The sequence below is a fragment of the Tenrec ecaudatus genome, chromosome 4, assembly GCF_050624435.1.
Source record: "Tenrec ecaudatus isolate mTenEca1 chromosome 4, mTenEca1.hap1, whole genome shotgun sequence".
NCBI lineage: Eukaryota > Metazoa > Chordata > Mammalia > Afrosoricida > Tenrecidae > Tenrec > Tenrec ecaudatus.
Window position 1 is genome coordinate 14,112,886 of NC_134533.1, and position 15,955 is coordinate 14,128,840.

General features: G+C 50.4%; 1 protein-coding gene across 1 annotated transcript in view; it reads right to left on the reverse strand.

The window, feature by feature from the left end:
• The window catches only part of STX3 (syntaxin 3), a 52,679-nt gene extending 39,245 nt beyond the window's left edge, over positions 1-13,434 (reverse strand). Inside the window, exon 1 of the mRNA XM_075545661.1 lies at positions 13,210-13,434. Coding sequence (XP_075401776.1) covers positions 13,210-13,239 — 30 coding nt within the window. The 5' untranslated portion in view covers positions 13,240-13,434. The remainder of the gene's footprint in view (positions 1-13,209) is intronic.
• Positions 13,435-15,955: the final 2,521 nt, after the last annotated feature.

Genomic DNA, 15,955 nt, shown 5'->3' on the forward strand with positions numbered 1-15,955 from the left:
CCACTCACTCATGCCAATGAGCTCTTATCCTGGGACAAAGTTACCCTTCTCAGGATTCACCAAACGATCTGGTGGGTAAAGGTTAGGCTTGAAGGTTAACAAACCTTTCTGGAAAGTGCCGGGTGAGGGCACATCCTTTATTTAGAAACCCACCCTGTCCTGCAACCCAGAGCCTTGTGCATGTTGTATGGATATCGGATGTCTGCAGTGTCCCCACATAATTAAATGATTCTGCTACTAAAATATTTGCTTTAATGCCTAGCAGATCACTCTCTTATGTTCACTGAGACATTCTGAACCTCCAGCCTCTAGGTGCCATGAGAATTCTTTATCCAAACCTTTAGGACAGAGTTGAACTGCCCCTGGGAGTTTCCAAGACTAGACATCGTTACAGCAGTAGAAAGCCTCATCTTCCACACCAGGATCAGCTGGTACTTTTGAACTGCTGGCCTTATGGTTAGCAGCCCAAAGCATAACTTCACTTCTAACTGCCGCCAGCGCTCTTTGTGGAAATCTCATTGGCTCACTCACTGCCAAAGAGTCACTTCCAACTCGGAGCAACCAACCCTTCATATGTAGGTCTGCTTGAAGCCCAGCACCTCAGGGCAGCCCACCCCCTCACCAAGCAACCTGCTCACAAAAGTCATTCCCAGAGCCAGAGAAGGAATAGTGAGAGGAAGTTGTGAGGTGGAAGTTGACCTGCAGAAGACAGAGGTGAAGTCTTCTTGGGAGACCTTATCTCTGCTGATGGGGGCCCTGAGTTATAGGTCAAGTCATCCAGCCACTAAGACAGAGCCAAGATGGTGCGTAGAAAACAAAACAAAACAAGAAGGCGCACGGCCAGGACCCAGCTTGGCTCAATCTAAAGTTCGTTACTCTGCAACCTCAAGGCAAGCTCTCAAGGTCTCATGACCAATGACACCCAGGATGTTTTTCCTCACAGGGTCCCACCCAGAGGAACTGGGAAGCCGCCCTCTATTTGCCAGCAATAACAGCAGGACTGAAGACAACCGAACCCAACTTAGCGCCTCCTGCTCTCCAGGATCCTGCCCGGCGTCTCGGGAGCAGACGGGAAGACTGATGATGATGACCCCCCAGGATAAAGACTGACAGGCAGCCCCTCACACAAGGAACCGGACAGCCAGAAAAAGGGGCGCTGCCAACCGCACAGACACCCAGAGTAGAGTCTGAGAAAAGGGAAAGGCAACTAGAGGATTTGCAGAGCGGACTCCTTGGGTTAACTTTTGAAGCTGGAATGGATTCACGCAAAGGGCAGCCCCAGTATGACCACTCACAGGCAGAGAACAGGGCCTTTCTTTGCTTTCTGCCTCCTCCCAGAGCAGATGGGACAATCGAAATACCTCTGCTTCCTCCTAAAGCAGAGGTTCTCAACCTGTGGGTCGCGACTCCTTTGGGGGGTCAAATGACCCTTTCATAAGGGTCGCCCAATTCATAACAGTAGCAAAATTAAGTGATGAAGTAGCAATTAAGATCATTTTATGGTTGGGGGGTCACCACAACATGATGAACTGTATGAAAGGGTAGCAGCCTTAGGAAGGTTGAGAACCGCTGTCCTACAGCACTCAGTGCCCCTTTAGGTCCTGCCTGTTTCACTCTCTGACTTCCTGTCCTCCTGGCTGCCCCTCAGCGCAACCACAACATTCAGTTCTCAAGGAGACAGAAAGGAGGAACTGACAATGTCCCCATCCTTACTCCACCCCAGCCCGCTTCCTACTTCTTCCTGGAATCTCAGTCTTATTAAACCCCTCCCCCTTAGGGCCCTTCCAGAACATGTCCTTCATTAATAGCTATCACAGTGTTCAAGAAAATGCCCCCTCCCCCCCAGACACAGGTGTAAACATCATCCTTCTCAGAAACTAGACACTTGTAATAAAGACTCAAAACACAAAAGCCTCACTGCCATCATGTCATAATGACTAGACTCACAGTGACAAGATAGGACAAGGTAGAAATGCCCCTGTGAGTTTCCAAATCTGTAACTCTGTCGGGGGGGGGGGGGGTAGAAAGCCTGGTCTTTCCCCCACAGAGCGGCCAGTGGTTTCCAATGGGTAGTCCACTACATCAGCAGGGTTTCTTGTAATAAAACCAGTTGTGGATGATGTTTCCGTGATTAACCTACAGAATACAGACAAGCCAATGTCCTCAGTCGATCCAAGTTGTCTCCTCCTGATTAGGTGGATGATAACCAATAGTGTTTAATTACCCTTTGGGGAAATCCCCTGCCAGCTTGTCCCATGCATAAAGGGGTCACCATGATGTACAACGTAACGTGCTCATCTCTTGGAGGGCTGCTCCTTGATTGTGAGTTTTTAACTGCCCAGCAAAAACTTTGACCTCTAGTATGTGTCGGGTTTTATTTCTTTCTTTCAACAATACACAATCCACTCCACACTCAAGGACTAGCCACCGGTTTGAACCTGCCAGCCTCTCTGCAGAAGAGAGATGTGGCCGTCTCGTTCTGTACAGATGAGCAACCTTGGCAACGCGACGGGGCAGCTCTGCTCTCTGTGGTCACTGTGAGTCGGAAGCAATGGCAAGAGGCTCTCATGTACACTCAACCCATGCTGAGGTTTCTTCAAAGACTCAAGCCTCCGACTTGGGAAGGCATTTAATCCCCATAACCTTGCAAGGAGTCCACATTTCACAGCTGAGAAAACAAAAGCCTAAAAATACCGAGTAACCAGTCCCAGAGCCCTCGGGCTACTGGCAGCGGGCTGTGGGGCTGTGGGAGCGTTGCTTCCCGTCACATGTGGGTGCTGTCATGTACTGAATTCTAACCCCAAATATTGCATGTGTGTCAACTTGGCTGGGCCATGCTTCTCCGTATCCTATGGTTGTCCTCTGATGTAATTATCCTCCATTTTGTCATATGTGTCATAAATCCTGACCTTCAGTGGACACTCTTTTAAGGCTATGATGCAAGTCGCTCTCTTATCCCAGTTATCAGCTGGGCCTTTTATCTTACACGTGGCAAAAGGAGAAGAGAGCTCTTTGATTACCACCGAGAAAGAAGGGCTGGGAACAGAGTGCATCCTATTGACATGGGGTCCCAGCACCAAGAGCTTCCTACGTCCTAGGTTCACACACCTGGCTGATCATTGGAATCACCTGGGGATCTGGAGAAACTACAAATCCCTGGGCCCCACTTGCTGCTGCATGAATTAGGATCCCCGGGACCTGTGGCTTCACCAGATGCCCAGGGTGATTTCTAGGATCAGTCAGGTTTGGGAACCTAGGTCGAAAACCCAGGAGAATACTAAAGCCAAGAGACATGGAGATCTATCTGTAGGGCACAATAGACCCACAGATTCTGAAAGGAGGCAAGCGCCTTCCCCGAGAGCCACCCGAAAGAGAAATCCTTCCTCTAGCCTGGCACCCAGATTTTGGACTTCAAGCCTCCCAAAATGGAGAGAATCAATGTCTGTTATACAGCACTAGGAAATTAAGACAGGTGCTGTTTAAGGGATTCCCCCAGTCCCCACTCCGAGCTATAGCTTCCCAATTCAAGCCACAGGGCCCTCTCCTCCTGCTACAGCGCTGTTACTGACAACTCCTGTAGAACCAGGAAATTGCCACAGACCAGAGCGGCAGGAGACAGGCCAGCTCCAGGCAGGGTGCTGTCCTGCATGGGATCCTAGAACAGGATGAGGATATTGGTGGAAAAACCCAAATGAAGGCTGGTGCTGAGTTAACACTACTGTACTGATGTGGGTTGTGTCATTTTAACAAGTGATTCATCGTAATGTGAGATTTTAATGGAGGGAACCAGGAGGAGGCAGTCCCGTCATTCTCAATGCCAGACTTAAAGTACAACCGGCAGTTATAAATTCAAAGCATAGTCAGTGGTTCATGAGGAGCCTTGGTGACACTGTGGGCTGAGCATTCAGATGCTAACCACAAAGTCAACGGTTCAAACCAGTCCCTCTGCAGGAGAAAGATGTGTGTTGCCTGTTCCTGTAAAGATGTACCATCTCGGGAACCTTGTGTGGCGTAGCAGCTGGCTACAAGTTGGAAGAGACTCCATGGCAGTGGGGTTGGTTGTTTGGTTTTTCAATGGTTCATAATATCAAAGGGGCACTAATTTGCTGCGCACATCAGAACATGGCTATTGCTGCATGATTATGTTGGAGATGTTTTACTCTACCTGGAAGTGCTTCTTGAATGATCTGTATGCATCAAAAGGTAGCATCCTGCCTTGGAAGAAGTACAGCCAGAATGCTCCTCAGAGGCAAGGGTGGCCAGATTTTGCCTTCCACTTTGGGATAGGCTGTCAGGAGACCAGTCCCTGGAGAAGGACATCCTTCTTGGTAAAGCAGAAGGACAGTGAGGAAAAAAAGGAAGACTGTGGGGGTAGCCAGTGTGCCCCCACAACTAATCACGGGTTCAGTAAGTGCAATGGTATGGTTGAGATATATAAAGATTATAATAAAATAATAGAGAGTAAGTGATAGGAGAGAGAGTAAAATAAAGAACTCTGACACATTTCATAGTAGCATGCTCACCTCAGCTCCTCTTGGTGGCACAAGGCAGGAGAGAGAGAGAGCGACTTATTGCTAACCAAGGCTTATATATCTTTGGGGGTGTGCATGCCTCCTAATTATAGGTAAAGACATACGTGACAGGAAGGGGTTGTACGATAGGCAATATGAGCAATAGGAGGGGGATATGCAATAGGCATAAGCATAACAGAAAGGGGATGAGCTAAGGGTGTACACATGATAGGAAGGGGAGGCACTAGGAGTATACATGTGACAAGATAGGCGGACCCTACATTCATGAGGGCGGCCTAACCTTGGTCACCCTTCAGTGGCTTTGACCTCCCTGGGCTCTCCTTCAAGGAAACAATCTACTACTATGCTTATCAGAAGGGAGTGGACCCAACTTGGAGTGGGACAGTCTATACAGTCTGACTGGTCTAGATACCCTTAAGGAGAATAACCTCGGACCTACTTTCGTCCACCTCCAACCTCCAAGTATAGTCATTTACCATGCGTAGCAAGCAGCTCAGTTTGGCATATATTTGGGGAGACAACTTGGGAGAAACCTTTCTGTTTCCCACAGAAGACCCTTGAGGAGATGGATTGACACCACGGCTGCAACAGTGGTCTCAAATGAGAACAAGCATGAGGACGGCGCAGGACCAGGCGCTGTTGTACATAAGGTGCGTAGAGTCAGAACCAGCTCAAGGGCACCTCACTCATTGACTAAGGTACTTCCACAAGCATTTCACTCGTTGACATTAGACACCACACTGCTCCTAACCGTTCCCATGTATGTAAAAAAGGCAGATTAAAGACAGACATGGGGATGGAAACCCTTCGTCACCTGGAAACTGCTAGTGTATGGGGGAATCTCCATACTTCCTCAAGTTGCTCAGGAGGTGGTAGTGTTACTCACTGCGCTGCTGACTGAGGTCCACAGTTAGAAACCACCAGCTGCTTCGCTGCAGAAGGATGAGGCTTTCTACTCCCATTTAGAGTTACAAGTCTTAGCACCCACAGGAGCGGTTCTGCCCGGCCCTTTAGGGTCGCTGTGGGTCAGAATTGACTTGATGGCAGCAAGCTTTGATGTTTCTGTACTATCTCTGCAAGTGTCTCTAAACTTAAAACTACAGCCGAAGTGAAAGTGTGTTTCTTAAAAGACATGGAAAACCAGATCCCATATCAAGCTGCCTGGACCCAGACAGCTAAACACAACCAGGCAGTTAACGCTCCGGTGATCTCTCCAGGTGGGGGATTGAACTTCACCCACAGCTCCACACACAGACCTGGGAACATTGCCATGGAAATGGCATCAAGCCAGAAAACAGGCTGACCTGACGCTTTCTGGGATGATTCAGAGACAGCGATGGGGAGGGGAAGTTAAAGAAGGGCAGGACACAAAGGTCTCTAAAGATAAGGCCCCCAGGGGACCAGAGGACATTTGTAGACTATGTCCAGGCACCCACTGGGAGGTTTGGCTTACAGCGTCCAGGCTGTGGGCTGGGCAGCGAAGATACAGGGAGAACTAGGAGCGCATGACAGGGCTCTTGGTGTGCACAGGACCTGGTAAGGCCAGCAGTTTCTGAAATTACATCACCACTTGGCAGCCTGTATAGACCAATAAGAATACAGAGTTTGATGGGAGCCAGGACAGGTATAGTCAATGCTTTCAGCCTGGGACACAGATGCGTCTCAGGGTACTAACACTGCAAATGAGTCTCAAGGGAAAAGAAGCATTTTACCAGGGGAAGAAAGAGTAGTTACATTTTCACTGTAGTATCACAGCTTCTCCTTCATCACCTTTCTGGTCCAGGGTGACCCTTGACATCCAGACCTGAGAGTTTAGCAATAACTAGGAGCCCTGGTGGCATAGTTACACCTTGGGATGCTCATCCAAAGGTCAGCAGTTCGAAACCACCAGCTGCTCCTCAGGAGAAAGACAAGGCCTTCTACTCCCATAAAGAGTCTGTCCTATAGGTTTGCTAGGGATTGGAATGGATTCAACGTCAGTAGATGCAGTGGCAGGGGGAGAGGGAGGGAGAAAGAGGTAGGTAGGCCTTAGAAGGAGCCCTGGTGGCAGCACTGTGGTTATGCATTGTACAGATAAGTGGTTCAAAGCCAGCAGCCACTTCTCAGGAGAAAGATGAGACTGTCAGCCCCCATAAAGATTCACAGTCTCAGAACCCCTGTACACAGTTGCTATTCAGTGGCAGGGAGTTTGGCAGTGTTTTGTTGGTTGGTTTGGGGTAGGAGTCTGGGTGCATGAATGGAGTGGTCTCCGGTTTCATCAGCCAGTCTGTGAGCTGCCCGGGTGGGTCAATGTTCACCAGCTCACAGCAGGAGGGAGTAGGAAGAGCAGGCCATCCGGATGAATGTGGGATGTGTTTTTAATATGGAAGCAAATGTAGCTCAGTGGTCAAGGGCTCAGCTGCTAACTAAAATGTTCAAACCCACCAGAGCTGAGGAAGAGTGAGGAGGCCATCGGCCCCCATAAGAGAGGGCGACCTCGGAGGCTCTGTGGGGCACTTGGACTCTGTCCGAAGCATCCCTAGGAGTCAGAATCATCTGCTCAGCAGTGATGGATTTGCTTAAGAGCTGATCATCTACCAGACAAACATTTAATTGCCACTTAGCATGCAGAGTGCTAGGGCAGGGGTCGGCAAACTTTTGAGAAGGAGGAGCCAATTCTGTGCCTCACCGCAATTTAAAAAATGATTCAAGAGAATATTATCTAATTATTCAATTCAATATTACAAATATATTTATATATTTACAAACAAATGAAATTACCATGACCCGAGTAAATACCCTTTGGAAATTTTATAAAGGAAACTATGACAGGTTTATTTTCATTTTCAATTTTACTTAAGAGTCACACATGTACACACTGTAAGGGCCTCACAGGACTCAAGAGCTGCTGCAATTTGCGGATCCCTGCCTGAGAGAAGCAGCCTCTCAGCCCCTGCATCAAAGGCCGTGCAATACAACCGAGCAGATAACCAAGTCTAGTGGAGGGTGCTGTAAAGCAGGACTCTACACCCATTTGAACTGGCATGGTCAACAGAACAAGATCAGAACAGCTGGAATTTTTAATGATAACCAGAACAGGAAAAACTACTCCCGGGTGGAAGCCCTGCAATGGGAGACTCTCGGAAGAGGGTGCAGTGAGCCTTTTAGGAGCCCGATGCACGAGACTGGATTGTTGGCAAGGCTGCTGAAAGCCACACACTGTTCAAAGCAGCGTGGCTGGCTGCTGTCTCAGAGCAGAGCACCGCTGTTTCTGAGTACCGAGCAAGAGATGCAGTTGCTATGTAACACACTGCTCTTGTTTTCTAAGAGGAGGTTTAAGTTTCTCAGATGTTCCCTTCCTGGTTGTTGTTGGGTTGTTTGTTTGTTTTTTACCATTTCAGTTTCATTCCAGGTCAATCACATCTTACAAACGTGGGTCCATCACTTCGAGTCAGTTCTATATCCAAATGCTTATATCCATGCCAGACCAAGGCACACCAAACCCGCCGCCGTCAGGTCAATTCTAACTCGTAGCGGCCCTACAGAGAGGCTCATCTTACACAGAGAAGACAGCTCATCCGTTCTCCTGTGGTGCAGCTCAGTGGTTTGAACTGCTGACCTTGTGACTGGGCAGCACCACCAGAGCTTCTCTGGAAGCCAGACAGACATGTTCAATTGGATCTCAGCCAACTCAAAACTTCCATATCCTCACTTGTCAATGAGCAAAATAATAGAGGATTAAAGACAAGGTATGCAAGAGAGGATTAAAGACAAGGTATGCAAGGCACTAAGCACTAAGCTGCCCAAGAAATGAACATTGCAATTTCTGTTGACAGTAAGGGGGAAACCATGGATCTTAAAGATGACACAGGAAACATGGTCTAACTCATTAAACACACACACACACACGTCAGAAACCCACTTCACAAAAATAAAACAAAAAATTCTACTGGGATATGACAAAATAACGATGTATAAAGTACCAAGGGCACATAAGGGAGGGGGGAGCAGGGAGGGAGGGGGATAAAAAGAGGACCTGATGCAAAGGGCTTAAGTGGAGAGCAAATGCTTTGAGAATGATTGGGGCAGGGAATGTGCAGATGTGCTTTATACAATTGATGTATGTATATGTATGGATTGTGATAAGAGTTGTATGAGTCCTAATAAAATGTAAAAAAAGAAAAGAGGAGAAAAAAAAAGAAAACGATTAGGGGAAAGAATGTACAGATGTGCTTTATACAATTGATGTATGTATATGTATGGACTGTGATAAGAGTTGTATGAGCCCCTGATAAATTGTTTTTTAAAAATTCTACTGGTTTAATAAACCAAACTCACTGCCATAAAATCTATTTCAACACATAGTAACCCTCTATAACAGGGTAGAACTGTCCCTGTGGGTTTCTGAGACTGTATCGTTTTAAGGGAATAGAAAGCCTCATCTTTCTCCCAAAGAGTGGGTGGTGGCTTCGAACTACTGACTTCATAGGTAGCAGCCCAGCGGGTAACCCCTATGCCAACAGGGCTCCTACTGGCTTAATAAAAGAAAAGCATTTCCTTGCCCACCAAGACATGGCCCCTGAGGGCTGCTGCGATGAGGAGAACACTCTAGGCTGCAGGAAGGGACTCTCACGTAGAAAAGATGAGTTTTGGAAGATGAGTAGGAATTTGGACAAAGTAGGAAAAGGAACACTGAAGGGCAGAGAATGACGTGAGTGGCACAAGTAAACCTCTCTCCTTTAACACCTGCTGGTGCCCCAGTCTCCCCCACACTCACAAGAATAAAAATAAAATTAATCCCCTTCTCTCATCCAGGAATTTTCTCTTCTGACCTGGGCTGATGGGTCTGTAATCCCTTCTCAATCCCCATCACTCTGGTTTCTGCACTGCTTTGTCTGTTCACAGCACAACAGCTCTGCCAGGGAATGAATCCTCCCAGTACAGCGGGGAGACAAGGAAGGATTCACTGATCCATGAGACATCTTATCACCGACAAAAGGGTGCAAGCTCAACAAAGGGGCAAGTTTCCCTATTAAGATTTAGTTTTACTCCAAAACACCTCGCACATAATAGCCAAAGACCCAAAGCAAGTTGACCTTGACTCATAGCTAACCTATACAGGGTTTACAGGGTTTACAAAACTTTACATGAGCAGACAGCCTCATCGGTCTCTTGCACAGTGGCTGGTGGGTTGGAACTTTCAAACTCGTGGTTAACAGCCCACATATTGACTGGGCAGCACCAGGGCTCTTTGGCACATAGTACCACGGACCAAATTCACTGCCATTGGGGATCAAAAACCCCTGCTGCTGGTGGGTGCCACCCCCTTGTGTCCCACATGTTTGGTGGAATTCACTTGAGACAAGGGCTGAGAGGGTTGTTGAGAAAGTTCAAACCCCTTGCCTTTCTTCGTAGGGGAGACTACATGTTCCTGAAGGGATCAGACCTCGATCTAAGCACGTGAGGAGGTAGCTGAACTCTAGTATTACTTCACCCAACCCATCACCACAAAGTCAGTCGATAAGGTCTTCCTGTGGTTGCCTCTCTCTTAAGGACAGTATCACAGTGTGTTTCTCCGACTGACCATGAACTTCCTGGAGGCCTAGAACTTCTGTGTACCACCACTACACCTCAGCATCTATCACAAGGCCTAAGGCATAGTAGGTGTCCCCCATCCCCCCTCCACCCAAATGCTTACTGAATTAAAAGGAGGCCAATCAAAAGGACCTTGGACCAGGAAATGCCTGAACTTGTCTGAATTCTGTGGATCCAAAGTTTAGCTGGTGGGAACTCAGCAAGAACCTTCTGCTGAAAGAGGCCCAGTATAGGCAAACTGGCCCCACGTCATACATAGGGAGAACGGACCAGGAAGAGCAGGGCAAGAGATAAGGTGAGTTAGGTCTTGTGACCATGCCCTCAGCCAGGTTTGCCCTTCAATATGGACAAGGCTCCCAGCAGGAAACTCACCTTATCTTGGCCCTTCTCCCAGGGTGATCAATGGTCACTGCATCGTGCCCCAAGGGAAACTGTATGATGACCCACCTTATCACACATATCTGGGCCTTAAATCCTTCTTGACTCCAGGGCTCTACGTTTTTACAGCCCTTAGACAGGATGTCAAGTAATGAAGCCTTTTCTAGAACCATGGATTCTACGGGTAGATGGAGGCCTCCACAGAGGTACAAATTCCATCAACCTTCAGCATCCCTACACCCCGGCCTTCGAGGGAGTCACCACCAGTCCAGGCAGCCCACTTCCCCCTTGGGTACAGCTAAGTGATAAAAACACAGTTCTCATCCATGAGGCCTATGTCTTACACATCAAGCCCATAATCTCCTCCTGATATCTATCTGCCCAGGGCACATGACAGCCCTCCAGCTATCTAAAGACAGTTATCTCCCGCCCTCCCTCAAAGGTTAAGAAAGACCTCCATGGAAAGAAGTTACTCCAGTTGTGAAAACTCTGTGGTGCAGATCAACAGATGCTTTGGGCCGATAACAAGAACCTGGCCCAGAGGATGGCATCACAGTGGGGACCATCCCTCTTCTACTGATGTGGAGGACACAGGAGGGGAACTAGACACCGAAATCCACACAGACTCTCACCACATTCTTCAAAGAAAGCATTGCAACTGCCACGTCGACCCACCTCCTTGTTTTATACAGGAAGACACAGAGCACAGCTACGGGGCAGGAGAGTCACAACTGCCTGGTCCGCTCTGCATGGCACCTCCATGCATCCCCCTGCTCCAAAACACTAGGGTAGCTGCCCCCTGATGTCTGGACAAGAGACCCATCATGACAGCACCCTCTACATTCCTTTCCAACATCCCCCAAGAAGCAAAGGTCATTTGCTCCCTTTTACAAAAGGAGACTTGGAGAGGGGGATGGACCTGCTCTGGTTCCCTGGCAAGTTGGGTTTATTTGTGCTTGAGCCCCAAAGCTCAGAGAGAACTCCGCTGTTGGCTGACAATCAGCTGAATCTATATTTTCAAGGGGTCAAACACTGAATGGGCCGGTTGGAAGTTCTGGTTCAAAGAGACCTTGGCTCTGGAAATGGGTTTCCTAACAAAAGCAAGGGAGTCACCTGGCCTGCTGCTTGAGCTGCACCATTTTATGACAGTGGTGGTGTTATGTTGATAGATCTGCAAAAACCCATTCTCTCTTACCAGTCCCCCAGACCATCAAGTTCAAAGCAAAGAGTTCTGGGAAGGCAGGAGCTGGTTGTACCCATACCAGCCTTGTGCCTGGGGCATGCCACTGACCAGGCTGAGTTCCAGTTTCCTCATCTATAAAAACAAGGCTAATAAATTCTTCCCTGTCAACGTAATCATGATGTGTGTGAGGTTCAGATGACAGAAGCCAAGTATGAGGGAGGGAGGGAGGGAGGGAAGGAGGGCGGCTCATCAGCACAAGAAGCAACTGTCCATTCGCCTCTCACTTCCCCAGCTCCCCACCCCCCTGAGCAAGTGGCAGGATCACCCAGGTCTCCCCGAGGAGAGCAGAAGAGAAAGAAAACTACGAGGTCACCCCAACAGTTTCTCAAAGAGCTTTCTCAGTTAACAGAATCGGCATGTATGAAGCCCTCTTCTCCAAACGGTCAGAAGGGTTCAGCCTGTGTGGGAGCTTCAAGTTCTCAAACCACCCATTTCACAGATGAGCAACCTGACACTCCCCTCACTAGCAGATGGAACCAGGATGAGACCCAGTTATAACCAGCCCGAGGGTTCCCATCGTTGAAGTCCTAAGCAACCACCAGGGCGATTCATGAAGAATACAGACTCTGATCTGCAGGTCCAAAGCAGGGCTTCCGCATAGGCATTATCTAGCAAGCTCCTGAGCCGACAGGCTGACTACACTCCTGAGTCTTCGGCTCCATAGGGCAAAGGAGGTGTCACCAAATCCCGGTGACTTCGCACCGCGCCGGCCCAAGAGAGGCGCTGGATTGTGACTAAATGAGTCCGTGAATGCCTCAATCACAGCCTGGCAACGTCCAAGCTCAAGATCGCAGCCGACCTCGGGACTGCGCGGTCACCTCCACATGACAGATAAGTAAACAGAGGCTCCCAAGAGACTTCGAAAGTAGTCAACGGTCTTACAGTTTCTGGGCACCCGCGGAGGCGGGCTACAGTCAAATCCTCGGCCCTGACCACAGCAGCTGCCCAAGGGGGGAGCGGGGAGCGGTGTGATTAATCATTATTAACAGCCTCTCATCCCCGCATATGACCGGCTCTTAGCTCGGGATGTCACCCTGGGGCTCAGCGCCACCTCCCAGAAGGGGGCCGGAGGCCAGTGTTCCCCTAACCCAAGAGGGAAAATTGCGGGGTGGGGGGGGCAGAAGGAAGCCGATCTGGACTCTGGGCGGCACAGGGCCAGGCCGCGGTGAACAAGTGGCCGCCTGCCACAGCGAGGGCCCCCGCGGGCCCAAGCATCCCTGCTGTCCATCCTGGAAGCGGGGTGAGGGGTGGAGGGCACCGGAGAGAGCCAGGCGTTCAGCAAAGTCGCCGCCCGGAGGTGAATCACCAGCACCTGACCTTCTGGGGCAGGGACTGGAGGGGAGGAGGGTGCCACCGGTGCGGGATGGGGCTGGGGGTGGGGGGCGGCCAGCCCCGCGCCCGAACCCTTCCCGCCGGGAATCTGGATGCGGGGGCCGCCGCAGCCCCGCGCGCTCCCCTGCCCTGTCGCCCCGCGACACTCACGGCCTTGAGCTGCTCCAGCCGGTCCTTCATCGTGCGGCGCCGGAGCCCGGAGCCGGGCGGCGCGGCTCAGGTGAGCGGCCGGAAGTGGCGGCCGGGCGGGCCGGGAGCGGGGAGCCGAAGCCACAGGCCGAGGCAGGAGGCGGCCGCGGAAGGAGGAGAGTCCGAGGCCCCCGGTGCTGCGCCGCGCCGCCCCCTCCGGCCCCCGCGGCGCCGCGCGCGCTCCGAAGCCGCCTCCCCGGCCGGCGCCGCGCAGCGCGGAGCGCGCGGCCCGCCCCTCACCTGGCCGCGCCCGCGCCCGTGCCCGTGCCCGTGCCCGCGCCGCCTTAAAGGGCCCGCCGCCTGGCACACTCCGACCCCGACCCCGGCCCCTCGCCCGCCTCGCGGGACCCTGGCTGGAGTGGGGCGCGGACGCAGTTCGGTTCCGCCGCAGGGCCCAGGGCGAGCGGTGGGTCTCGGTGGCCGCCAGCCCATCCCTGGCCACTCCACCGCCCGTCACTGTCCACCTATCTCTCTCTCACACACACACACACACACACACACACACACACACACACACTTCCATCACAGCTACCCTAGGTGACAGAGTAGAATTGCCCCCGTGGGTTTCTTTGGTGGGAGTAGAAATCCACGTCTTTCACGTGTGAACTGCCTTATGGAGCCAAACTTGTGACCTCGCGGCTAGCAGTCTCAAGCTATGCTACCCACAGGAGTAGAAAGCCTATCTTTGTCCCCTTCTGCTACAGTATACTCAAACTCGCTGCTGTCAGGTCAATTCTGACTCAGCCCTGGGGGCATAGTGGGTTAAGAGTTCGAACCCACCGGTGCTCCTTGGGGAAAAGATGCGGCTTTCTACTCCAGTCCAGAGTTACAGTCTCGGAAACTCCAAAGGGCAGTTCGCATGCTATAGGGTAGATATGAGTCTGCTGTATATAGTAGGAGGGAAGAAAAGGTTGGGGGACGACCCAAGGGAGAAAGACAAAGATGAATGCCGCTGGAAGAAAAGGTGTTCCCAGCCAGCGCAGGTCCCGCCAGCGAGGCAGGCTGCATTTGGATGAAGTTGCGCGGGTTTCTGCGGGTGGGGGTTGGGGGGTTGGAGGGGGAGTTTACATAGCAAGAGATGGGCGAGGGAAGAATTTGCATTTCATGTTGTTGCCCTTGGAGACTCTTCAGTGGTTCAAGGTAGCAGTCAGAACTCGCAGCAGGATTAATTTTTGCATAGCCTATATTTCTCTGGAGCATCCCGTTTTCATGCCCCTAATTCTGAGATACCAGCCCCGCTTCCTAGTGCCAAGTGAAGCCTGAGTGAGAGAGAAGGGAAGGTAATTTGTTAATTATAGAGCAGGGTTGAAATGATAACGATGTTTGTATTGGAAAGCTTAAGTCATTCTCATTTTCTACGTGATGTAGATAGCGTGGGTTTGTGGGTTTGTGATCCTATCAGTGGCTGCTAACGGAGAGGTGGGCACTTCCCACATGCCCTGGGGCATCACGGAGGAACGACTTGGAGATCCGCTTGCATAAGGATCCAGCCCAAACAAAACACAACCTAGGAAGCAATTCTATTCTACAGCCCATAGGGGTATTTTTAAAGTGGGTTGTGCTTTCTGGGAAAGGTGGAAGAGTTCCTCGGTGGTTATTTCCTATCCCCTCTCCACTTCCCCTTCCTCCTCCCTCCCCTGTTTGTTTTCTGGGGAACAACTGGCATGTCCGCCAGAAACTGGAGGTCATTGCATGGATCTGAGGGCACGAAGGGCTTCAGTCTCAAGTTAGAGAAACAATTTGCTCTGTGCGTGCAGGTGAAAAGGCAGGTAAGTCGTTTTGTACTTCTAGCAGGACTTTGTCCTCTTCTGCGAGCGTACGCATGCTCCAGGATGACTTCATCGCCTTCCTTAAAGATAGAGTGGGTGGCAGGTCAGGCTGTTGGCGTCAGTCCTGTCTTTCTCGGTCCTGACCCACCCTCCCTCGCGCTCACTTCCTTTTAACCCAGTCCTAGGCTAGACGGAAAACCCAGGCAGAGCTGAGCGAAGGCTCCTCCGCCCCCTGGCGTTCTCAAGCAAAAAGGGCAAGTACTTCAGAAGTACTCCCACCTTGCCTGAACAAAGTTTTGTTAGGTTTGGGTCCCTGAGATCCAGGAGGGAGACAGAGATGTGAACAATGACACACACATACCCATACAGTAGCCGTCTTCACACATATTGAGTCTGGATTAGGGAATCCTTTCCACAGCAGAAGGGAACCCTGGGCATTGCAGGTGGTTAATGTGCTCTGCTGCTAATGAAAAGGCTAGGCCACCCAGAGGTCTCGAAGAAGAAAATCCTGTTGATCTACTTACAAAAAAAAAAAAAAATCAGTCATTGAAACTCCCGGGAAGATCAGTTCTCCTATGACGCAAACGTGGTCTCCCTCAGTCGGAGATGACTCCCTCCACAGCAACCGCTACTTTGGTGTGTTTGTTTTCCCACTTCAGGAATCAAGGCTGGTCACTCCAGCCTCAACACATCCAGGGATGGAACACGCATGGCCTCCTGTGAAGAGTTCAGTGTTGATCAAAGGGTTAAAAATATGACTTTCATACAAATACAAAACGAACATACATGGAAGATAATTATGTAACTCATTCATTACGGAGGTGACCAGTAAGGTGTTAAACACCAGTGCACTGGGAAATCTACAGAGCAAATAAAGGCAATCAGGAATGATTAAATGGATGTGTTAATAAGTGTAAATGTGACTCCCTGGAATGGAA